The 17,907-nt window shown below is 42.9% G+C and overlaps 1 protein-coding gene across 1 annotated transcript; it reads right to left on the minus strand.

Moving 5' to 3' along the window:
- Positions 1 to 16,027: 16,027 nt before the first annotated feature.
- On the minus strand, positions 16,028 to 17,132 carry LOC142568668 (uncharacterized). The gene is made up of 2 exons (XM_075678517.1): positions 16,908 to 17,132; positions 16,028 to 16,633 (listed from the first exon to the last, which is right to left on the minus strand). The coding sequence occupies exons 1-2, from the start codon at positions 17,130 to 17,132 to the stop codon at positions 16,028 to 16,030; spliced, it is 831 nt and encodes a 276-aa protein (XP_075534632.1).
- Positions 17,133 to 17,907: the final 775 nt, after the last annotated feature.

Here is a 17,907-nt window from a genome sequence, read left to right on the forward strand (position 1 = left end):
CATTTGTTTACATTGTGTGACGTAACAAACAATAACGCCACACTCCAGAAACAGAATCAAACACCATTCATTAGTGCAAGAGCGGCAAAATACTAATTAAGCTATTTTTCGATGTCTTACAGTGAGATGTTATTCCGTTCAAGTGTGTTAAGGTAACAGGGAAGTTTATAGGCGCTTGATTGAAATCGGTACACAGTCCGACAAAACGGTGTTGACCAAGCATACATTGACCAAGCAGTGGCATACATTGTAGATGGGCACATGGCTTTTAAGGTTGAATAGTGTTAGCATATCTGCGTGATTTATTCTGATAGCATTCTTGTACATTAGAATTAACCTGAAGGCATAAAGATTAGGCACTTGAATGATGTTAAACTGGGAATAATAGTTTTCTTCGTGGGAATACCATGGTATTTTAGCAACTAACCTTATCGCACGTTTCTGAGTAACAATAATCTTGGATAAATTATGCTTCGTACTTGTGCCCCAGACACTGTGGCAATCGTTAGATATCGGAACTAAGAATGCGTTGTAGATTAATAGTTTAATTATTGTTGATAGCACATACTGTTGACGACATAGCACCCCATTGACTTTGTTCATTTTTGATCGTAAGTTTAATAATTTGGCCATCCAAATTAAGCGATTGCGAGAAGGTTACTCCCAGACATTTGATACTACGCACGATTTCAATATAGTTGTCCGCAAACTTAAGCATATTATCTTTTACAACTTTGTTTTTTGCTCGAAATACCATGGCTTTATTTTTGCTTGTGTTCACGTTTAGGTAATTTTACTGCGACCACTAACACATGTATCGCAACAACTCATTACCTGTAGACGATAAGTCATTTTCTCTTCTGTCCGCAATGAGCACCGTAAGGTCATCAGCGTAGGCAGTAATGCTCACCGTTAGCTTAGGGTAAAATATATAATTTAAGTAAACTAAAAACAACAATGAGCCTAAGATGCTGCCTTGCGGCACGCCCGTTTTTATGTATTGGCCATCAGACAGAGCATCATTGTGTGCTACAATTTGTTTACGATGTTGAAGACATGACCGTATCAAAGAATTAGGAATCCCCGTTATACCATAGTGGTTTAGCTTATTTACTAACAAGTCAAGATTTATTAAATTAAAGGCTTTGGAAAAGTCAATATAAATTCCGAGGACAAGGAGCTTGTCTCCAAATGCATTCATGATGAGTTTCCTTTGCTTGAGCAGTGCCAACTGAGTGGATCTTATTGGTCTGAACCAGAACTGATCATTCGACCAAACGGAATGCTTATCTAAGAAATTACTTATTCTCGTGTGAATAATTTTCTGTATACCTTTAGAAATTACCGGTAGCATAGAAATTGGCCTATAATTTGACAATTTAGAGGTATCGCCTCCTTTGTGTAGAATTATAACTTTTGTAATCTGCATCTGCTTAGGAGTACTCCACTACTGAGACAAAGGTAGAATATGTATATAGGGATTGGAGCTAACAAATCAATTACATATTTTAGAGGTTTTATTTGAAAACCGGTAATATATAAAGCCCTACTGTTTTTAGGATTTCTGAATACAGAAATGATTTCATTTTCTGTTGTAGGGGACATGAACATCGACATCGAGACTCCTGGTGCTTGGTGAATTGACGTGTTTATCGAACGAATAGGAGAGCATACTGTATTTGTGATATTTACAAAGAAATCGGTAAAGGCATTCGAGAGTGCCTTGTCAGCACAGCACCATCGCTCATAATTGAGTTTGGACCACTGTTGTAGTGACGCCCAAGTAGTTTGCCTAGTTGATGCCATCGATGCTGAGGGTTCGTGCTAGAATGATCTGAAAACGAATAGCTGAAGTATTCGTACTTGGCTAGACGAAGTTATTTGTTCAAGTTATTTCGATATTTTTTATATTGAGACAATTTCACGGGATCCTTGGATTAAACGAATTGAGCATATAGTTTTTTTTCTATTTGTTTCAATAAGGCGTTGGTAATCCATGTCTTCCTCGATTTTCGTTTTCGACAGCATTTTAAAGGAAAGAAGTTTTGATATATGTGTTTTAACTCGGTCATTAGTGTATCGTATGCAACATCTGCATCAGATAGTGACAATGTATGGGAGAAGTCGGCTGTAAATATTTCATTACGAAAGGTGCCGAGAGATTATGAATCAATGCAGCGGTGATTAGATACATGATTAGGGTTGGTATTAGCAATAAAGGCAAATACTGGAAAATGATCACTGATGTCAGTTACCAAAGTTCCGGAAGTTATAGTGCTTTTATCGTTGTTAGTGATAATTAAATCTAAGGTAGATGAATTGGAACAAGTTACGCGCGTTGGTGCAGTTATTACATTCACAAGAGCGTGAGAATAAAATAAAGAAGCAAATGCTGTCTGCTTTGGTGATGCGGTTCCCATATCAATATTCATATCACCGGAAAGGTATAGCACATGCTCATTTATAGACACAGAATCAAAAAGGGCTTCTAAGGAGGAGAAATTTTTTTTTTCAAGTTTTCCGTCTGGAGGGCGTTTAACACTTTACAGTCCGGAGTGCAGAATGTGAATTTCTCAAGTGTCGTTGCAGGAAGCGAATTCACAATTTGCAGGGATACACCGCCATCTCTTCGAGTTTGCCTGTTATTAGCAAAGTGAGTATAATTGTCTAGTACAAAATATGTTGAATCATCGTGGTACCAGGGTTCAGTAAATATTATTGCATGGAACGAAAAATTAAGGGAAGTAAACAGGCTATGTATTTCATCAGCCTTGTTGTATACAGAACGACAGTTCATAGGAAAAACAGCAACGCTATTTTCACAGTAAACGCTATCTAGATCTGCGATAGAAGGAAGTTCGACGATGCCCTCCGCGACTGACCTCCCGAGGTCCTCCGAGCTGTGATTCAACGGGCTCGAAACATCGTCGGAATCATCTTAGGGACCCTGGACTGAGGGTTCTTCCCACACTGCTCTCGCCATTCAAATATTATTAATAAAGATGCTTTACTCTCTCTCGAGGCAGCTCATGGGGGCATCCATGTTTTTAGATCATTTTATTCAAATCGTTCGAGCTAGAGATCCTTAGTCTGGCACTGTTTTCAGATTTGGGGGCATAAATGTGTCCATCACGCACCCAAACAAACTTCCAGTTCGTTTCACGTTCTTTCGCAATGGCCTGCGCAAGGTGGGGCTTACTTTGAGGACATAGGTGCTAATTGACGTAAATGGGCACAGATTCAGAAAACCCAAGTTCACTAGCCGTTAGTCGCTGTCGTCGTCATTTCTCCAATACTGCATTTTATTTCCTTCGGAGGCAAACTGGACAATAATGTTCTTTCCAGTTTGGTTTTATGGTACTCAAACCCGGTGGCACACCTCAATATCAGACGGTAATATGGTTTCCCCAATACAGTCGCTAAGCTTCATCATGATTTCCGTCAGTTTTTCATTAGCATTCACTGGTATTCCTTCTATTTCTATATTGGCGTTTCGCGAATACCGTTCGGAGTCAACGATTCGAGACTCGTTCGATTTCGTTTGACTTTCTATCTGATCACAACGTGACTTTAGATTGTCATTTTGAGTGCCCAAGCGTTTATTTTCTTCTAGAACTGCTTTCATATTGGTTACCATATAATCAAATTTGTAATCAGTAAATTTGAGATTAGCTTTTATTTATCTGAGTTCATTTCGAAAGTCTCGTTCCAGAGAATCTTTCAAATTCTTGAGGTAGATTCTGATTTCTCTCTTCAGGTACTCAAGGGCACTTACCAATTGTTTACTTATTTTTGCCATGATGACCAACAGTAAGTTACAACAAACACTGGTGTGCTATTGTAAGGCAGCAGTGGCGTGGCACAATTTCAAGTGTAGTGACGAAGTTACAAAAGGAGTAAACGGATTTCATCAACCTGCAGCAAAAGATACTGCCGTCAGTCCATGCGAATGATCGAGTGCTGTTCATGCCATTTGGTCCGTGTCCAATAAGGTGCCGGTATTTGTAGCCTTTTCGCTGATGACGTCAAAACGTTTTAGCGAACCAGCAGCTAGGAACAGTCCGCATGTTTTGTCTTGGGGTCAGTGCTTTGCTCGGGGTAGCGGCCGAAGGGCGAAACTTGACCCCACGTGACAGGTAGGCCCAGGACGTAGAGAGGAAAAGACGGATGATCAGAATGAACTGATTATCGAACCTGCAGCAAAAAGATACTGCTGTCAGTCCATGCGAATGATCCAGTGCTGTTCGCGCCGCTACTGCCATTTTGGTTGGCAATTTCTATTTTGTGCGGCGTTAGGGCACCACATATTAACTCTGCCGCAGTTTGCGTCCATCTGACCTGGTTGTCTTCTTCAGTCCCTTAATATGCCATACGGGTGCTCCTATTAAGTTATTTTTCAACTAACTCGGCAGCTTCCTTCTGTTTATTTCCGAGACATATGTCTATCGCTGTAGTTACCAAATATGCCCAACGCTAACCTGCTAATCACGCCTTCCTAGCCACCTGAGCAACTGAAGTCACTGGTTTACTCTTCAACACGGAGTACTTTTCGCGGACTTAGCTTACCACTTTCTCTCTTATGCCATCACTTGCACTACACGCTCGTTTTAGGCACAACACAAGCACGCAACGACTTCAATGAAGTATCAGTTACGCGCTACTCGACATGCTGTCCATATACATTTCCGCTGATCACCAGCATAGGAACGTGGTGTTACGTCTCAATTCGGTGATGAGTATTCTTTAGACGTTTACCACGAGGCAACCCACCCTTCACCTCCGCCTGTCCTGAATTCGACGCAGCATTGACTCCGATTATCGATGGGTCAACAAAACACCCTTCTACCTGAACCTGACAACCTGAACTAATTGATGAAAAGGGACAACGTCGAATGCTAACGTGGGAAAGGCTTCGACCTCGGATTGCTAGATTGCTACGGGCTTGCGCCTTATGCGGGGGTGGAGGTGCAACATAGGAGGCGTAGTTCGTTGGAATGGTGCGATATCATGGGAGGTATTTTCCGACGCATTCGACGATTGTGATTGGCCGAGACCCAGTCATCAGATTTCCTAGTCTAGTCTCTTAAGGAAAACGACGGTATTAAAAGCGGCGACCTTTCGTGCAGTGAGGTGAGTGCTGGCGTGCGCTGATGTGAACTCACACGTTAATTATGCTCCATCATAGAGTGGGCTTCTGTATCTCGAGCCAATGTAAATGATATAAAATGATCCGTTTTGCCTTCATTCCTAATACCGGACGTACTCGTCGATGGGCTTGGTGAATTCCTGGGCCAAACCCCACCTCGAGCCACAACAGTGGCATTGTCTTTGGCGCAATTCATGCGCAACTACTCGCTCTACAACACCGCTTTTTATTCATCACTTTTTTTTTCGACAGCACATGCTGTATTTCCTCTGAATATACTTTCGCCTTTAGCTGTGACCACTGAGAAGTGTTCAGATGCTCGAGGTGATGTGACCTGACTGATCACACATGCGAACTCGCTCGTACCCACTTAACCGTTTAACAGCAGGACCGAAAATGTTCATGTGGCAGCCTCTCATGGATCGCCTGCTCATCAGCAGAACCGGTTGTGCTTCTCAGTTGACCTAGTTGCGCCCTGCACCTACGTCCGTCTTGTGAGCCTGGGGTTTTAGTATACTTATCTGACCCCTACATCGAACAAGTTCAGTACATGCCTTCCTTGTGTTTTTGTCGCTTAGCATCGTTCTATCACCGACAATTCCACTTTAATATGTTGCAGAAAATAAAGAAACATCCAACTTTCAAGCCTGTAACTGGATACGTACCATCTGTTTTGTTCTCTTTTGTTCGCTTTTTCACCGATGTAAATCACTCGTGTTAACTTGGAGATTGCCGAACGTTTTAATTATGCGTCCTTCTTCCAGAAGCCTCTCCTACGAGCAGTAATGACATTTTCAGTATAGTGAACAAATATAACATACAGTTTGTACGTAATAAACTTGTAAGGGATCATAAAAATATTTCAAAGTCATTATAGTTTAATGTGATTTGAAACCATAACGTTGGCGGCCGTCAAATGACAGATTTTAGCACGCCGACTACTATGGTATGCCTAAGGCTTATAAGAACCACTATTATGCTCAAAATTTGCTGCGTGAATTCGAACATGCATCAATTGAACAAAATAGCAGTGCCCTGTGTCCCAACTTCAACTTCTGTCTTTCCTGTGTAACGTTGGCAATGCTCCAGTTCGTTGGTTCATTCTTTACCAGAGCAGAAGCTGTGTGAAAGATCGTAGACGTGAAATCCAGTGCGCAAACTACATTGTGCAGTGAATGTTATTGGAATTCCTGCATGATGCAGGCTTGCATTTGTATTTATAAGTTGTTTTTAATTACTTGTTCCATGTCGTAAGGCAGCCCTCCTCACAGTAAATCAAAAGGAAACTACGTTGGAAGATTCGAAACAAGCGATTTTTTTTACTGATTTGTTGAATAACGTCGTTGGCAGTGCAGTCCAATTATATGAACAGATTATGTTTCTGTCCATCTGCAGCCACAACTTCCACACTCCAGTTTTACTTAAATGACTTACACGCTCAGAAAAAAAGCAGGTAAATAATAGGAAACGGTAACGTACACGCACATTTATAGGTTTCTATTTTCATAATTGCGAAAATGACAGGTATCCCTAAGCGCGAGGTTTTGTTGCGTACCGCAGCCTGGGTTAGCAGTGAGAAACACATCGGCTGACCATGCCAAATCAGGCACACTGGTGGCTGCAGTGTTTTACTGTGGCAGAAGTGATGTGCTTAAATCTCAGTTGGCCTTGCTTGCCCACTGATTCTGTTACACTGACGACGGCCGTCGTCGTCATGGGGCCGCCTCATTCTGAGCTTCGCTATTACCACAGATCACAGAAAGCTTTCTTCACCACCACCGCTACTGCGATTCTAATCCATGTATTTACAGCACTGTGTATTTGGGCAAACCACTACGCTCTCGTTTTATCATGCATTGCATCGGGGCAGGTGTTACTTCAGATTTTGTAATATAATTAACTTTAGCTCATTTTCCGCTGATATGAATGACAGTGAAAGGGGCTTTAATTAGTCCATTGCAATATGTGAGCTAAGGTAATTATTTAGAAAGTTGAGTAGTGAAACTTTGTTAGACACTTATGGATATTGATTTTGACTGTTACAAAGTCTGCCTTACTGAGTAATTCAGCTGACTTAGCAGTTCTGTGCTATATGCCACAGGTTTTGGAAAATTTTGCTAACACTAAAGAAAGAAGAAAAAAAGACACGCGGTTTAATACGGTAAGTGGGCAAAAAATAGCGTTTTCAGATTCCAAAGCGAAGCCCTTCACAAACAAGCACGGCGCAAAACCACAAAGTAAGCCGGTAGTAACGTTTTGCCAGTTTTGCTGAATCGGCGGCGTTATCTATAAATTAATTCCGCAAATAGCACGCTGAGCTAGAGGGGTACATTCATTCCGCGGCTGGCATTGCGCGGGTAAAAATTAAAAAGAAGGAAAAAGAAAACGCATACTTGCCCAACCTTGCACGATTAGAACGAAAATTTCAGTTGCGTTGGTTTCCCACGTCAGCGTACACATGCCTCCAATTTGAAGATTCGCAATGCGGGTGTATGAAGCTCGCTGATAAAAGTTTCAAAGCGTCAGGAACGAAGTCAGCAGCGCAGCCGTAACGACGGATGATGTAGGACTTAGACAGGAATAGACGAGCGGCGATGTAGATATCGTCAACCGTCATCCTCCCTTGACTTCCTTTTATCATCCTTGATTTGATTCGATGTATTCGTTCACTTGACCACAATAAGATAAAAAGTAGATAAACAGTATAACAGAATCCTTAGATAAACAATCACTGCAGAGATGAGAAAAATTATACTCACGCGAAGAACGGGTTCTCTCCCGAACAAGGGTCGTTTTTTATGAGTTGTATTAGAGCTTTTGTATATTATGCAATAAAAAACGCATTTAAAAAAATCGTCCCCATATGACCCTTAGGATGCCTCTATTTTTCCGCATATTTATTTTTGCTGTCATATTCCGATCTTAAAGAACAGCGGAAAAACATGCATACGACGCTTGCATAGTGCTTCCCAGTGGTAGAATAATTCACTGCAATTAAACGCCGTATAAAATTTTGTCCACATGTCCTAACACGTGGCTCCTCTTTTAGAAAAATTGTGACTTGCTGCTACATTGGTTTCTCCCAGAGGACGGAAAAATCATACGTATAATGTTTTTGAAGCGCTTTTTGATTCAAGTACCCTAAAAGCCCATGTGGGCATTACATAGGTGTGTTACAATACATTAGTGATAGATACAGTATACGCATTTAAACAGATAATGCATGCTACAATAAGAAGAACACAAGCGAAAAACAGTAAAAAAAAAAAGAACGGTAAGAGCAATACAACTACACGTCCTAAACGTTGAAAAGACCTATAGATGTAAAATGGGTGTTACACAAAATCAACATAACTTGGTCACTTAATACAAGGAAAAATGCTTGCTAAAAAGTTACACTTACCAACAGATACTGCATGAAACAATGAAAAGCACAAGCAGAGAAAATTTTATGCAGTACAAGTGACTCTGTGCTAATCTAAAACAAAACCATTTGCGCAAGAAACATCAAAATGTGGTGAGGGAAAGAAAGTAATATAAGCGTAAAATAAGAAAAAGCGCACAATAACACAGTGATGCCTATAACAAATGATCAAGAGAATACAATGTTAAGTACGTTAAAATAGTGTTTTAGTTTTGCTAGGAAGTCCTCATGACTCAGAACTGATACCATTTCATTTGGTAACATATTCTAGTGATATATCTCGAGATAGAGGGGTGAGTGACTCAAGAAGTTAGTGCGCGCAAGAACGGGCTGCATTTTAAAGGGATGCTCGCAAACGCGTAAAGATCAGCACTGAAATTTGGCATCAGCGAGTGTCGTAATCGTCGGTGAATGTTTTGTATTAGAAGCTTTGGCATCATAGATGGCCTCGGCTGGAAACCGTTGGCGTCGCGTCGAAAGATGCTTCGCCTAAAATTTTCATGCGAACGCAGTCACGCGCAAATCCAGCGTCATCGTCGCCGCCACTGAGCGATGGTACCAAAACTGGCCGACGACACAAACAGCGAAAACACGGAAAGAATGCTCGCATTGGCGTCGAATTTCTCAGGGAGGTTCCTGTAAACAATGTAAATCAATCGCTTCTACAGGAAAATTCAGTAAATTTTAATCTGGTGGGGAATCGAGCCCGGGTCTCCGCGGGTGAGAGACGAGCGGGCTTCGCCAACGCCACCGCGGCTACACGGTTCTGGCTGCCTAAAGGTGTGCCTAGTGCGTACCTCATTGCAGACCTCACGTCGGAGCAATCTGGTGGACTAAGGGTGTAGCCTAGTGCATGCGTCATTGGGAACGTAACAGCGCAGTCAATGGGGATTAGGCGGCACCAGGTCACGAGAGTTTAAAATGAGTGTACAAAATAAAAAGCAATAATGTGCAAAGGAAAGCTGCTGAGCGGTCCTTCGAGTTATGAACTCATTGCGGGCAAGTGAGCGCGTTCAGACGCTTGGCGCGTTTTGATTTTGCCTTACCAAGCATCGTTAAAACGCAGGCGAGCGCTTGCGCGGACACGGAACGAGCGGAAAAGAAATTTACCGATGATTGCGATACTACCGAAGGCGAAGTTTGAGCGCAGCACTATACGTGTTTGCATTTCGCGGTATATAGAGGCATCGCACCAGTCACCGCACCTACTGGAAGAGCCGCGACGTGTGGCGCTATATATAGACGTAGCACACTATTGCCAGTTCCCAGCAACTGCGGCTTATGCAACCGTAATATTTAGCGGGAAACGCTCGAGGCGAACGCTATGCGCTAAGGCGGGCTTTCTGGTTCTTTTTTTTTCTTTCCCCGGACGGGCCGGCGCTGCCGCTGCCGCAGGTACGTAGAGTCACTGGGAAAATTTTCAGAGTACCGCAAAGGTCGGGATTTGACTGGCAACACTGAGTGGCCACCGCCATATACCTTCCACGCCGACTGTGTCGCGGGAAGGCCGCCGTGTTGGAAGAGCTTGTTATTCGGTGGAACATCGGGTTGAGTGTTTACTGAAGTACAAATACTTTGTGCCCGGAGCTAATGGTTGCTAAGAACGAAAAGAAAATGTTTTGTGCGAAGTAATGCAGCCGGTGGTTGTTTTGCACGCCGATGGTGTTTACTGCTGAAACTGTGCTACGAATGTGGGAAGCAGCTTAGCGCTGCTATCGCTAACTTATGCACGCGTTTTTCCCCTTCCGCGGAGCGAACTACGAAGGAAACATTTCGTCACTTCGAGCCGCAATGAGGCAAGCTTGTGCTTTTGGGCATGAACATCGTAGACCGCCATCGGCTTCTGTTGAATGTTTCCAAGCAGGACGAAACTAACACCTGACAGTGTAACAGGTACGTACGTTCATTGTATAACTTCACAAGCTAAATCAGATACATTTAATTTCGTTTGTAATCGGATACCGCGCGTTCTCGACTCTGCCGGGCGACTTTGTCCGCCGTATACGCATGACACACTGCGACTGCCGTGTGCGCACCGGTGTTTGGCCGTGATCGTAAGACGATCTGTGCACAGCAGGCGTAAAAACCGACTTCGATGACCATTTCGCGCACTAAATCTTGTGGAAGGCCAATATGAGCCATTTGCGTGATTACAGCATCGTATATGTACTTTTGTACACTGATAATGAGCGAGAGTTTGCTACATTGCGATTTATGAACGCGGCTGTCTAGTGCGTTGAATGAGCGGCTACTCTTCTCAACTTATTTATGACTGTTTTCTTCGACTGCCAAGGTTTGCTGCCTGTGTAAAAAAAAAAAGGCAGGAACGCCCGCAGGTGACGCAGCACTTTTTTTTTCGGAGTTACATGAGCGATGTTAAAATTATTGCGCTTTTAGAGCGGTTTATGTAACATGCACAGTGACAAAGTGAAACTAAAGTTTAAGGCTAGTAGCGCCGCTCAGGACGTGCAAAAAAGGAAAGAGGTAGGGGTAATCAAAGGGAGCGGAAAACAGGGTGAGCGCTAACTTCCAACTGAGGTTTATTTCGTGACACAAGACTACTGATACATTCGCAAACCATGTGACATCAACAAAGAAAACCAAGCAAGGAAACCGATAGCAACCAGGTGGCAACACATTCATACAGCCTGTGGCTGCAGTCGGAGATACGCCAATTCATTTCTTGATAATGATAATGAGGGTGAGCTAACACATGCATGGCCCAGAGCAATGATAGCCTTTGCTTCGATGATTTCTCTTGTGAGCTGATTACGACTGCGACCAAGAATCAGCTCACAAGAGAAATCATCGAAGCAAAGGCTATCATTGGTCTGGGCCATGCATGTGTTAGCTCACCCTCATTATCATTATCAAGAAATGAATTGGCGTATCTCCGACTGCAGCCACAGGCTGTATGAATGTGTTGCCACCTGGTTGCTATCGGTTTTCTTGCTTGGTTTTCTTTGTTGATGTCACATGGTTTGCGAATGTGTAAGTAGTCTTGTGTCACGAAATAAACCTCAGTTGGAAGTTAGCGCTCACCCTGTCTTCCGCTCCCTTTGATTACCCCTACCTCTTTCCTTTTTTGCTCGTCCTGAGTGGCGCTACTAGCCTTAAACAGTTATGACATACCAACTCGCCCAAACTGCCACGCTTTTGAAACTAAAGCTACTGGATGTTCTGTTGTTTTGTATTTCTTGTAATGCATCAAGTACAACATTATTTGGGTATGCACCGTAGCATTTCAACATAAAACATAATATGTATGCTGACTTCAGATCATTGCATGTGCTCGGCTTACAAGCTCAAAATTTGAAGCATCTGTTGTGAATATCACCTGGCCGTTGGTTTCAAGCTCAAAATGCGTATGTATAAATGAGCAAAGGATAAGTGGAAGAAAGGAAGTATCATGGGCCTCGTATTGACCAAATTTTAAGAAATGACTGCAATGTGTCAGATTCTGCAGTCTTGTGTGTAGGTGACCAAAGGAAAATAAATCAAAAGATGAGTTACTGGATATTACATGCATGCAGTGTTTGGTAATATTTTCTTAAATGCCATGTGTATAGGTCAGTTTCGTTTGTAAGATAGACCCAGGTACAAATTACACATTCAATGAAAGCAAGGCAGTAAACAATACGAGTGCTTCTTGTACGGCAAGCGATAGCCACCTTGCATACATTTATTGACATCATATATAACATATGCATTGCTCTTTCATTTTGCCGACCACAAGCCTACGGCTTTAGTCATGAACGAAGTAGAACTTTGGGCTAGTTGGCAATACTTTTTACGGAGAGACTTGCCGCAGAAACAAAGGACGGGGAAAGAAGGATGGGACAATTGCAAACAGACAAAGAAAGCTTCTATTTCAGAGACATACTCAAGGAGACCAACACGTCGGTGCCCACCGCTGATGCAGAAAGCCTGTTTCAGAAATTGTGCAGAGAATATAGATGACCCACTGTCCTCAGTGCCACAAAAGAACAGCAGAAAAAGGAATTCAGATTTTGCCCTGCTTCCACCGTATATCTATGTTCTGAAATGGTAGCAGAAAAGTTCAGCACAGACGTAGTCATCACAGGCTCCCACTACCCGCACAAGTTGTCAAGCCTTTACGCACTTTTCAGCTGAAGTATGGTGAAAAAACTGGTTTGTAATATGAAGCATGCCACCAAGCTTGTTGAATGTGCAGCAGTCATGGTTTCCAAGATCTCTCTGAGCTGTAGGTCTATTTAATAGGGCAGACTGGTCGTTTCCTAAACAACTGACGAAGAGAACATGGAGCTTCACTTAATAAAAATAATGTTCAGTATCTGCGTATGCACTCTAAAGCCTGTATTTTTTATCTGCCGTACAGAAACACAGAAGTCTTAGGACAATTAAAAGACAAGTTAGCTAGGGCGTTTTTTGAGGCGCCTCTCATTCACAGGTTGGGAAGAGACGCATGTCAATGATAGATCTGGTGTTGATTTTCTTCGAAGAGCACTTAGGCTGCTTAATTATAGATAATATAGTTTTTCTTTTACGTTTTAAGGTGAGGCTTCATTCTTGTTTTAATTTTGCTACAGGTATGAAGCTTTCAGCTTCTTTGCTTTTGATGGTTCTTGCTGTGATACAAATTTTTTCATGTAATTACAAAACTTTCACCATTCCTGTTTAAGTGTAGTGGCTGGGCGCACACATTGCTTTCCCTAATGCTGTTGTCAATTCGAGCTCATCCCGTCCTTTCTTCATCATCCTGTATTTCTGAGTAAAGTCTCTCTGTCAAATGGGATCATGAAGTAGGCACACCATGCAAACTTCAAAACTGTGCAGACTAAAGACTTTGGAACCTAAAAAAAAGCGCACGTAAATGAGTGATAAGGCTTTTTTTCTCTTTATGCACATAAGGCAAACGTGCTTATGCTGAAGAAACTTGAAAGTGGAGGTACACCTGAAGTAGAAATTAAGAATGGCTTAATTTTGCTCCTTCTGACTAACAAACTGCCTGCAATATCGATCATGTACGGAAGCTACAAGTTCTGAAGCCTAATGAATTTTATTATTTCTTTTCTCGGATTTATAAAGATAGCTTTAACTAAGCTTCAATGCGTGTGTTGCTTGGAACGTATCACGATCTGTAATTACTGTGCTAGCAAACTAGTTTCAGTTGCAGCGCCAATCATCACAATGGTCAAGCGAATGCCCCTGCTGTAGCGCCCTCGGGCTAAGCGGTCTAATCATTGACTGAAGAATAAGTAGTAGTAATAGTGACAGCAACTGCATTTCGTTCATACATTAAATTTTGATGGCACTGCAGAGGATGCTTTGCTATCTGTGAAAAGCTTTCAAAAAGCCCATGGGATCAGCAGATACAGTTTGAGCTATGAAACCGTCTACCGTCTCATAAATCAACAACTCTGCGTTACTCTGCAGCTAACTGGCACCGACAGAGACATAGGTAGCCAACGGAGCTCACGGAGGTCCTCATCTGGCACCACTGGGAAGGCACAGCATTGCAGAAAGAAGGAATTCTCTTACAACTCATAAGAGCGGGCGCTGGTGACTGGTGCCAGGACCTTCCCCACAAGCCTTGTTTCCTAGCAAATGCGCAGGTGAGCCAGTTCCTCTTCATCTGCATGTTCCGAGCAAGCAGTCATTCAAAAAGTATACATCACTGACCTCACCTCCAGAAGCAAACACGTTTGTTTCACCTACGGAACACACTGGAGGCTGACACCACCAGTGTGAAAAATAAACAAAGTAGAAGCCCTGCAAACAGCACATGCAAGACTAGAAACACCTATCACCCCTGCAGTCATCTTGAACAGCAAGTGAAGTTTGCTGTACAACACAAAGATAACAGCTACCTAGTACTGAAAACCCCATTTAAAAGTACCAACTCTCAAACAGCAACACTCTTGGTGTGTACGAACAAAAAGAAAATGAATTTTGGACATATGACAATGAAACTGCAAGAGCATGAACACCAGAAAACACTGAGTGCAGCATCTCTTTAAAACCACAGCAAAGTCTGATTTCATCCTTCTGCAGAATACAGAAAATAGCTTTTGAAGCTACAAAGCCTTACATACAAGCCATAATAAGCAGAGTGAGCCAGTACTCTCTTCCTAAGCACGGACCAGAACAGCTGCTCAAATACGCTCGACATTTTGCCAAGATGACCTTATATGCAGCATCAATCACCACACAAATATGAACGTGTGCTTACATCCCGCCTAAACAATGGAATCCAAGAACATTTCAAACGCATCAAACTGCTTGAATAAATTTCTTCTCTCATGCTGTTTCGGTTTCATCGACCGAACAACGACTGTGATGTCAAGTTGATGTTTTCGTCACATGATCCACTAAAAAACTAATATAGTCGAGGATATGTAGTATTAATTCACTGCGACATTTAATCCAGCCTCTTCCAAGACCTGGAATGACAAAAAATGACATGTCAGCGATTATATTAGTTTTTCCACTGGATAACATGACGAAAACATCAACTTGACATCACAGTCGTCGTTCGGTGAAACCAGAACAGCGTCAAGAAGAAATTAAATGATAAATTATTTAGCGGTTGTACACGAATACCACAGGCTGCTCCATGTATACGAATGTCTAACGCATCGTTTGAAACAAGAAAACACGCAAGCAAATATTTGGTGTCTATAGTCCTTTAAGGGTACTAAAGTCAGTGTACCAAGCCCATATTACAAAAACCCGTCAGCCTTTTCAGTCTGATATACAAAACATGGAATAATGGTACCCACTGACAATTCTTAGTACAATGCAACAATAACATATTGATATGAACAGAGAATTTAGGCTTGAAGAGCTAGACCATTCTTAAAGTTACGGCTTTCTTCACAGTTGAAATAGTTGCACGCATGCCAACACTTTTTGATCCACACTTAGAGTTTTGTGCTGCTTTCTTTTGCTTCATTTCATTTGTTGCACGCAGTGCAAAGCGCAGCCTACACAACAAAAACTCATGCACAACTTTGTCTGAAACATTGTGACATGCAGGAAGAACATTGAACGTGTGCTCCACGGCTGTAATGAGGGTTCTGACTTGATCAACGTTGACTTTTCCCATGACAAGATACTCTTCATTCTTCCTGAAGTATGTATCCGCACACTCTATGAGGTGCATAGCAATTTCGGATGGTGTGCAAAGATTGCTTGTCTGGAATGTAGTTCTTGAGTACCAAGAACCAGTTTTCATTCTTTGCCGGTTGAGCCAATAAAGCTGTACAACTCTCACAGAGCTTGTGCTTTTTCATGATGTTGCGTGCCACATAACCAGCGACACACTGCAGAGACTGCTGGTCTTCAGGCTCAAGGTCTCCTACTTCCTCTGGCATATTTATATTCTCTAGTTCTTCAGACAAGTCAGGTCGGGAGGAAAGAAAATTTGTTAGCTGAACAGAGTCATCAATGTCGTAAGAGCCATGCCTGCTTAGCTAGAAGAATTGTGCCAGGACTATGACTCTTAAGGTATACTTGAATTCCCGTGCCCTGGGCACGGGCGACTTAACTCTTATTGGGCTAAATAGGTTGTTGAGTGCGTCTTGGCAGAGGCGACTCAACAGTAGAAACTTCAGATTCTTGCTTTGCACATACAGTTCGCGTAAGTTCAGTGCATTTGTAGTCATTATTATGCCGGCCTGGACAGGCTTCCATGCTGCATTCGTCTTTCCTTTGTCAATGATGCGGAGGTTCCTGAAGACCTCCATGAAGTCAGTCAGGAAGGTCACAGCTTCCTTTCCCTTTTCAGGGCAGAGGTCACTCAACGCCATGGTTAGCGTTCGAGATGTCATGAGGGAAAACCACTTGAACACCTGGACCACGAACCATGCTGTCGTAAGGGCCTCTTCATCCATTTTGCCCGGCTCGACCAGAAGCCGTAGGGCAGATGCTACTGCATGGTTAAATACAGCATATGGTGTGCCTACATTCATTTTTTCATAATGGCTGGGATTTAAATGTTTTAACTTCAGGCGTGGAGCAAGCTTCAGGCTATGCTTCTCGTCAATCTCGCATAGCTGCTCTAGGTACTTCATGGTGACCTGCAGAAGAAGCAAATGATCATTCTCATTTTGCAGGTGCCTGCCTCTCATGTAATCCCCTCACAAAGGGACTCTTGAGTTATGTGAATAAATAAATAAAACTGTAAAACCATATTTGTATTTATTTGAGCTTAATCCTGTACATGCATCACATTGAAGTAAATAACCTTCATTGCAGATGCAAATGTCACAACATTTTTCAAATAATTAAAATCCATTGTGCACGCTATGTGGTGAACAGGAATATAAGACGGTGTGAGACTCAGCAACTTACCTCATTGGATGGCAACTTGTTCTTCCGCACAGTGCCGTCGTCTAGAAGGATTCTTTGGGGCCAAACCGGGGGCCCACGCAAGTTCTTCAGCAGGTGGAGGGCGTCCGCAAGGAAATGGAGGCTACGGTCGTTTCCACATGGATGGGGGCAGATGGTCCTTGGACGACCATACTTTGTGGCCATGATTCCTTGCAGCCTCCAGATGGCTTGATTTCCTACACCCATGTCTGAAGTAATTCAGTCCACTGATAGACCGGTGCTTTCACAGCGCTTGATGATTTCAAATAGCAAGTCCAGTGCCTTTGCTGCGTCAAATGATTCAGCTGAAATGAAAACAAAATGCTGAAACCTTTCATTTATTTTTGCACATTTCACTCATTGGGATATGCATACTGATGCTGCATTTATTGCAATATGCTGATATTAGTGGTGCCTCTCACCCACTCCACACTTGGCTGGCGCACAGGCAACATGGCAGGGCACAAGGCCAAGTCGATAACCACTTTCTTGAAGCCTTGCTTCATTTTTCATGCTGCCTTCTTTCACTCGTCAGTTGCTTAGGAGGTTTAGCAAGCAAGCGACGACAGCATGCCACCAGTAGTCTTGCCAAGGATGCTACTTTAGTTGTGCAAGACATCACTTCATATTGGGTGGCGAGCTCCACCACTGGAAAAGCTGGCGCCACCGTCGGCGTGACGTGACATGAGGGATCACGTGGACACAGCAGCCGCGTCGGCTGCTTCGGAAGGGCCTAAGTGAGCTGAAAACGAAAGTTTAAAGTCCCTCCTGCGCAGCGGTTCTGATTAAGTTGTGAAGCTTTACCGCCTTGGCTGTCTGCTTGACAACATTTGAAAGTACTATAATATGTATTGGCTGTCTTTGGAGGCGTGCAGCATGGTAGGCTACTGCTCGGTGCCGCAGTGCCGGACGTACGCAACGGAGCCCAGTGTCAGCCTTATTCACACGTAGCCGCAGGGCAAGGAGCTGCGTGCCCTGAAGC

The sequence above is a fragment of the Dermacentor variabilis genome, unplaced genomic scaffold (genome assembly GCF_050947875.1).
Source record: "Dermacentor variabilis isolate Ectoservices unplaced genomic scaffold, ASM5094787v1 scaffold_29, whole genome shotgun sequence".
NCBI lineage: Eukaryota > Metazoa > Arthropoda > Arachnida > Ixodida > Ixodidae > Dermacentor > Dermacentor variabilis.